The sequence below is a fragment of the Solea solea genome, chromosome 1 (genome assembly GCF_958295425.1).
Source record: "Solea solea chromosome 1, fSolSol10.1, whole genome shotgun sequence".
Lineage (NCBI taxonomy): Eukaryota > Metazoa > Chordata > Actinopteri > Pleuronectiformes > Soleidae > Solea > Solea solea.
Genome location: NC_081134.1, coordinates 28,703,995 through 28,711,979, shown reverse-complemented (window position 1 = coordinate 28,711,979; position 7,985 = coordinate 28,703,995). Strand labels below are relative to the sequence as shown.

At 38.3% G+C, this 7,985-nt stretch overlaps 1 protein-coding gene across 1 annotated transcript in view; it reads right to left on the bottom strand.

The window, feature by feature from the left end:
- Window positions 1-1,047: 1,047 nt before the first annotated feature.
- Window positions 1,048-7,985, bottom strand: part of rnf152 (ring finger protein 152) — a 44,363-nt gene continuing 37,425 nt past the window's right edge. The window contains exon 3 of the mRNA XM_058641633.1: window positions 1,048-5,300. Within this exon, the coding sequence (XP_058497616.1) occupies window positions 4,498-5,139 (642 nt within the window). The 5' untranslated portion in view covers window positions 5,140-5,300 and the 3' untranslated portion in view covers window positions 1,048-4,497. The remainder of the gene's footprint in view (window positions 5,301-7,985) is intronic.

Sequence of the window (7,985 nt, the reverse complement as noted above, 5' to 3'; positions counted from 1 at the left end):
GAAGCAGTGAACAGAAGTTGTCAAGACTTTTTGTGAAATAACTACAATTTGTCCAAAATTCATTGTACATTTGTTGAATTTCTTGGGATTTCTCTAAATGAGAATCGACACAGAACCCTCAATTATTCCGATAATTAGAGCGCAGTGTTCAAGTTTTCTCACCATAAAACAGTGCTTTCTGCATGTTTACACAGTCCGCTCTTTGTCGAAGTGAAACTGATGTTTCTGCTGTTTTTCTGCTCGTGGTCGCGTCGCCGACGGTGAGTTCGCTCGTCGCTAACTGTGCTTGCAATTGATCCTCAGAGAGAGTTAATTGCCTCTTTGACACCATATCAATAAATATTTGAGGACGAAAGAGGTTCCTGAGGGTAAACAAAGATCGTCTGCTTTATCGCCCACTTTCACTCAGCTGTGAAATATTATGCCACTGCAATAAATGAAGCTACAGGGAATAATCTGTTTAATCTTTTTTCTTCTTTTTCTTTGAAAATAATAAAATAAATGACAAATGATAAGAAAACATGGGACATAAAGGACAAAAAAATTCATTTTAGGGAAAATTATGTCTTTCAGAAAGACTGAAAAATGTCATTAATTAAAAAAACTCTAACCCTAAAAGATGTTTGGGGAAAAATGTGGGAAAATTTTCCCCTCAAAAAATTGTTGTTTTTTGGGAAAAAATTTTTTAATAAAAAATGTTTTTCCCAATTTTTATATTTACAAAAAAAATTATTTATTAAAAATGAAAAGAAAAAAAGAATGAAAAACCAATCCAGAAATTGAAAAAAACATTTTTTTACACATCACACGATTGTATGAATTAATATTTTGAATTAGTCCGGAATAAGCCGTTTATATTTCCTGTATATCAGGAGCAGGGTCATGTTTTTTTACAATAGCCCACAATGAACAAATCAAATATGTTCTTGAGTTTCGGTGAAATCTGAAGGTTACACACCAATAAATGTTGCGACATTTCCACACAGTGTACCTTTCAGGACCATAACAGAGTTAAATTAAAAATAAAGACGACGGGAGCCTAGGAGGTTCAGATCTCAAACTTTTTTTTATTATTTCACCAAAAACAGCTGCAGAAACTACGACGGGAACTTTGACGGTAACGTTTCACAAACAAATGACAAACCATTCTTTTCTACGTCGTCATTCTTTCACTTTGTGTAAAAAAAACATTTGTACAGTTTATAAAAAACAGTCATAACAAAAAAGGTTTTACATTAAAAAAAGGGAAATAAACGAAAAGGAAAAAGCATATATTTTGCTTCTTGCTCTATAAAACAATAAAATGTCTCTGAACCAAGAATCAGAGGTTTAATTAGCTCCGCCCCCTCAGATTACATCGTGGAAAAGGACCTTATTTGGTCAAAGGAACTAAAAATCACTGTTTTGGCTTCGGTTTCTCACATTTATATTTTATTTCGCGTAAAAATGTTGATGTTTCCACGTCAGAAAAATGAAAATGAATGAGTGAAACAAATGAAAGACATGCAGTAACATGAATATTTTCATATTATTACATGAAAGTGTATTCATATTGTATTTTTCTGACGTTCTATTACAGTTTACACCCTTTTTTCTTACTGGAAAAACTGAGTAAACAAATAAAAAATCTGAAATAATAGTAATAAATAATAATAAATGTGTAGTTTAATGTCGATGCACTCAAATAGAAGTGATTTATTCCAACAAAAATTACAAGCTGGTGTGGGATTAACAGCATAAATGAAAAAATCTGAATCTGAAAACCATTTTTTAAAAGGTGCTTAAAACTCTTTTGTGATTGTATAATTACAATATTGTAGTCAGGAGAGACAGAGCATGTTAATAAACATCAACAAAAAAGTAGGTAATAAAAAGTCAAAGTAAACAAAGTTACTGATAAAATACACAATGCCTTTTTGTAAAATGTAAAGCATTAATTCATGTGTAATTAAACATTTACAGAGACATCATTTACAACTTATAAACTCCTTATAATGTATGTTCTATTGAATGTGTAAAAAAGAAAAATCATCAATGGCTTTTATTTTGAAAGGATTTTGAGTTACCGGAGGTAAAATAAATGATTATTCTTTTCTTTTGAGGTTATTGCTCTTAGCGCCGAGCACTGAAAGCTAAAAATATTTCAACTTTTTTCAAAGGACAAACTTCAAAGAGGCTCTCATAGCAACAGTCTTGCTGGACTACAACGTCTCTCCAGAAGAATATTCACGAGTTAGACGCGGCAAAAATGTTAAGGATAATTCCTTTTAAGGATAAGTCCTTAACGAAGGAAACGTCCACTTTAATCTTTAAAAAATAAGAGAAATTATCAGAAAAACACAAGATTTATCAAAAACAAATGATTCTAATCATTCTGTACAAGACAAGACTATTGTACACCCTGTGTGGAAAATACATCACCCTCTCTCTCTCTCTCGCTCTCGCTGTGTGTTTCTGTGTAAATATAAAAGCAGATAAATCAATATGGCTGTCGTTAACTGGAGCCCTGCAGTGCCCGCCCACTCGTGACCCCTCACTGACCCCTCAATCACACACACACACGATAACAGCAACCATTGACCGTATAAATCCACTCGTTCTCTGACTTAAGAGCGGTATAAAGATGTGGAGTCGATAATGTGTGTGTTTAAAAGGACGCTAAAGGTCAGGAGGTCAAACTCTGACAAAAGAAGCAAATAATTACACATTAATATTTCAAAAGGACAACATTTGCAACGTTTAGCGCAAGGAGGCTATTAGCTTAGCTTAGCTTTAAGACTGGAAACAAGACAGAAAACTATGCTATATTTATATTATCTAATCTTTAACATCAAAACAAATAAAATAAGTCTCATAAGATATTTCTTTTAAAAGGACCAGTATGTAAGAATTAGTGACACCTACTGGTGATGACTCGTCACTCTTTTTTTCATTTTTTGCCTAGACATGTTAGGGTACTACGGTGGCCCTCACAGAAAGGTATATCTACGTCTATGTTTTCACGTACAGTAGAAGTAGAAACATGGTGGCTGAAAACAAGATGGCGGACTCCATAAAGCAAGGCCATTTCCTTAAGTACGCATAAAAGTCTTAATTTAAGGATACAAAAAACAAATAATCTTTATTTTTAAGTAATTACATACTTATGGGCAGTAAATGTACTTTCTCCCAATAAACCCTGCAAAATATTACACACTGGACCTTTAAAGTGGAGGTGACAACCATTAGCTTAGTTTAGCTTAGTCACCCTGTCTCACTTTAAAGAGTAAAAAAACATGTCTTGTAAACAGCTGAGCGCTAAAATGCGCCTCACCAAGAAACAAAATTCAGAAATCCACAATTTAAGCGTGGAACATGTTTTTATCTTGTTAGCTATTTAGCTAGTTCAATGTGCTAGCTTAAACTCTAACACGACTTGTTAGCATCAAAATGTTGTGGTTTTGTGTAAAGTCGTACTTTTACTGAAGCGACTGTAGCATTTAGCACTTAGCTAAAACCCAAGAGACACAACAATGGAGTGAGAGTGAGTTCAGCCATTTGACTTCTGTTTCCAGTTTATGCTAAGCTAAGCTAACCACCTTTTCCACAGACTGCATTAAATCTGCTGAACGTTTACACAGAAAAAAAGAGACTGGTTGAATTAACTTAGAAAATCACTTACAAATTAAGTTAATTCAGAGTGAAGCTACAACGCTTTACATCCATACAACTTTTTACTTTTTAACTTTTTATGTTGTATTAATTGACGTTAATTAATATTTTTAAGTTCCTAAAATGGTCTGTGTCTTTGTCTTGACAATTTCTCCAGAATACGAAATATTTAGAATTTTATCTGATTCTATGTTTTTTTGATTATATTGTTTGCAAAAACAAAAACTGTAAACTAAAAAATAGAAGCTAAAACCATCAATTTACCGACTAATCAACACAATCTGGTTGTGATTGGGTTCTACCTGTGATTTCATTTAAAGCTGTATAAACAAAATATTCCCTGTTTGAGCTTTTGTCGACAGCTCTGAACTGAAACAGGCGTAAAAAAAGAAAGAAAGTTTCCTTCACTTATTCTGATGATTCTGATTGGGTCACATGCGGATGCTGAACCACGAGGCAAGTCCAGACACGTGAACACTCATCTAAAAACAACACTACGATCACTGATGTACGTCTACGAACCACAGGCAAGAACGCTCGGTCAACCACCGAGCGTGAACATCAGAGCAAAATCTGGGCCAAAAACAAATCCTCAGACTGGAACCAGGTCCAGAGTAGGACAGGGAAACATCTGAGGGCTTTTTTGTCTTCAGACAATCATCGACTCTCCTTGTCCTCGCCTTCTCTATGTTGCTCCTCGGTTTCCATGGACGCCCCCTGATGTGAGTTTATTCCACTCTCCTTCCCTGAGGAGACTCATGGCTCGTGGGGGGAATCCAAGAAGGGTGGACGGGGGGGGACGGGAAGTCCGAGCAGTCTCCTTCCTCCTCCTCCTCCACGGCGGCCTCAGCCGCAGGAGATGACCGTGAAGCGTTTGGAGATGCAGGACATGTTGTGCAGGACGATGCCCAGCAGGAAGAGCAGGACGCAGGCCACCAGGACGACAGTGCACACGCCGGACCACGTGGATCCTTTCCCTCCTCCCACCGGACCGCCACTGACCCTCCTCTCCACTTCGTCTCCCTCCAGCCCAACACCGTCCAGACCCATCGCCAGGGCCAGCGGCTGCTGCTCAGGCATGGTCACCACGGTGACAGCGCCTTTCTGTTGGCTGCCGGGCAGGAAGCGACAGCCCAGCTCGCCCGGCAACCCCAGCGCCCGCTCCTTGGCGACGGGCAGAGGCAGCATGTAGCAGCCGTTGCTCGGGAGGCGAATGAAGACGGGCGTGTGCTCGGAGGCGTGGGGGATGGCGATGACGGTGATGATGTCCGGGTCGTCTGGGAGCTGGGAGACAGACAGGCCCGGTGGCAGCTTGGTGACGCTGCGGCACCAAGGACAGCGGATTTCCTTCTGGCTGCTGCGCATCTGCGTCAAACACACGGAGCAGCACGTGTGTCTGCAGTCCAGCAGTTTGGGCCGCCGTCGCGGGCTGTAGTAGTTGAAGCAGATCTGGCACTCCAACATGGAATCCTGGGAAATTGTGTCCATTTTTGAGAGTGTAAATGAGCAATCCCGAACAGAAAATATTATCACTTTAGCGAAAGAGAAGACTTCAAGTCTCCAGGTGAGTTTATGAAGGTGCAGTTCTCGCCGATGTTTCACCACCGACCGCCAATGTAAAGCCCTGTGGTGTTAGCATGGTCATCCATCTGTAACAGAAGACAACAGAAACCATTAGTAATCACATCTGCCATCTGTAGTTGTAGTGATATTTCAGGTTTTTTAATAACCCAGAGTGAAGGATTTCAAACACAGAAGTGACAAAATAACACATTTAAACTTTGTGATGGAGGCAGCAACAGATCAACATCTCCTGTGTGCGTTGATGCTTAATCGTCGATTTTCTCAATGGGCTTTGGTGTGGGAGAATAACCGGTTTATAAAAGTGACCCAAACTTGAGTTTCCAGGCAGAAAAGTCTGTCTAACACTGATATAAAGAAGTGCACACATTCTTAAGATATCATAGACTTAAGCTAGCATAGATTTTGCTCCCAAGATATCTTAAACCCTTTAGTACGTGAAAGAAAAGAACACACCAACAGTATTTTCTATTGCTATAAAAGTAAGTTTGATTGGAAGTTTGTGTTGTGAACACGGGACATTCCCTTATTCCATCATCATTTTTTTGTGAGAAAGCCTTTCTCACTAATCCAGCTGGAACAGTTTCGCTTAAACTCCATTAATCCGAGAAGAAGAGAGTCGTCTTAATTAAAGACTTTTCTCCGTCAAACTTCAGTTAAAGCAGCGTCTTGCAGATTTGATTTGTTGCGAGCTCCTCGTCTGTGGCGGCTGTAATTCTCGGCCCTCACTCATCTCTGTAGTCTGAAGTTGAAATGCTCATTATGCCGCAGGAAAAACAGGGTTGGATGGAGTTGAATTGGTGGTTGATGTTTTTTTACCCAGCAAATTTAAATATTCTCTATCTCCCACCACGCCGTTTAATTAGCAAAACATGAAACATTTTTTCTAATGTTTATGTCCCTAAAACCTCATTTCATTTAGTTTTTTTTTAAAGCAGTAAAATTACATCATTTTTAATTAAATTCATAGACTGTAGCTCTAAACAAGACAATTTTTGTTTTTGAGCTATCGCGTTCACCAAAAAATGGGACAAATGGATGGACAAAAATCTCCAATTTTTTTTCTACAACACTTTATTTACTTTTTATTTAATAAAACAGCTGTAGTTGAACAGAAACTACCATATTTGCAAAAAGGGAGAAAAACTATTTTAAAAATGGTTGTTGAAATGTGTTTTATGAAGCTTTTTTTGGGGAAATAAGTTAATTTATAAACATATATGTATATATATACATATATACATGTGTATAATGTGGGACAGTCACTGCTGTTTGCGCTGACTGAACAAGTGTAAATAAATGAGCGTAAATAAAAACCCTTGAACTTAAATTTTCCCCCAAATGTTTACATTAAAGTGATAAAAAACCTGTTATAATCACCCTTTAATACAATAACTGTCAGATCTCATGTATGCTGTTTTGTTCAAACTTTTGTTCCTCACTCAAAGTTCCAAGTCTTTTGTTGAGTTTTCCCACCGTTTTACCTGACCACACCCACTTCCTGCCCCTGCTGTTTTCACTGAGTCAACCTGTGCATATGTTCTCCAGAACTCCCCACACGGCAGATTTGTCTTTTTTCCTTGATGATTTTTGACCCAGTTTGTTGTTTTTCTGGTTTGATTTTTGCCTAAATTTAATCTGACTTTGTTTTCCCGTCGGAATTAAAATGTTTTGGATTTTTGAACGTTTGTCCTTGCTGCATCTCCCAGTATACATAGAAATGACAGGTTTTTTAAGTCAATAAAAAGGGACTAATTACACTTCACATCTTAGAAAAACAAACAGATTTAGTTTTCAATTATTATCTCTTCTCCATTAATCTCTTAAAAAAAGGTTTAAAAATGGTTAGTACCTTAAGTCTGTTTTATTGTTTATCTGTTTTTAAACAGGTTGTTCATGATTAAAAACACACTTAAGAGCTAAGTGATCTCACAGCAAACTACCACAATGCATTATGGGCTATGGGGGGTCGTTACTGTGTACGACACACATCATACATATCCGTCGACAGCAGGGGGCAGAGTTGGCGAGACCCTTTCTCTCCATATCTGTGTTAATTATGGCTAATTTGTCTCAACTGTCTTCTTTAGACCTTTGTCTCCACACAACACAAATTAATTCCTCCATCTCTTCTTCTTCTTCTATTTCTTTTTGCATAATCACGTCTGGCGTGTTCAATCGTGCGTAAGCTGTGATAGTTTCCTTTCACAGATGATTAAACTCTGTCAAAACAGCAACAAAGAGACAATGAATACCAAAGAAACAAACAGAGGGAGAGCGGCTGTCGACTTTAGATTTCACTCTAACTGCTGAGGAGGCAACACAACGGTGACGAGAGAGGACGGAGAGACAGATGGGCGAAAAATAAAACAGGTGAGCAGTGATTTCCCTGCAGCGTCAAAACATTGCAATCTGTCGTCATAAATAAGACCTGATCCAATTTAAACGCTCTTTTTACGCATGTTCACACCACCAGGGGGGGCCCTGGAGGCCAAGCCTCTGCGCTTCCATCTCATTACTTCGCCATTCACCCCAATATTTTACATGGGGCCCTGAAGCCTTGAAAAAACAACACAGGGTTATGTTTTGTCTAGGGACAGATTCAAGGACTTTCCAGGACCAATTCTCTCAAATTCAAGGACAGAATGTGCTGACACAGCTTAAGATGTGGAGGACAACTTAGCAAGAGCATCTTTGTCCATTTGCAACCACTTTTATTGACTTCCACTTAAGGCCTGGTCTACGTATACATC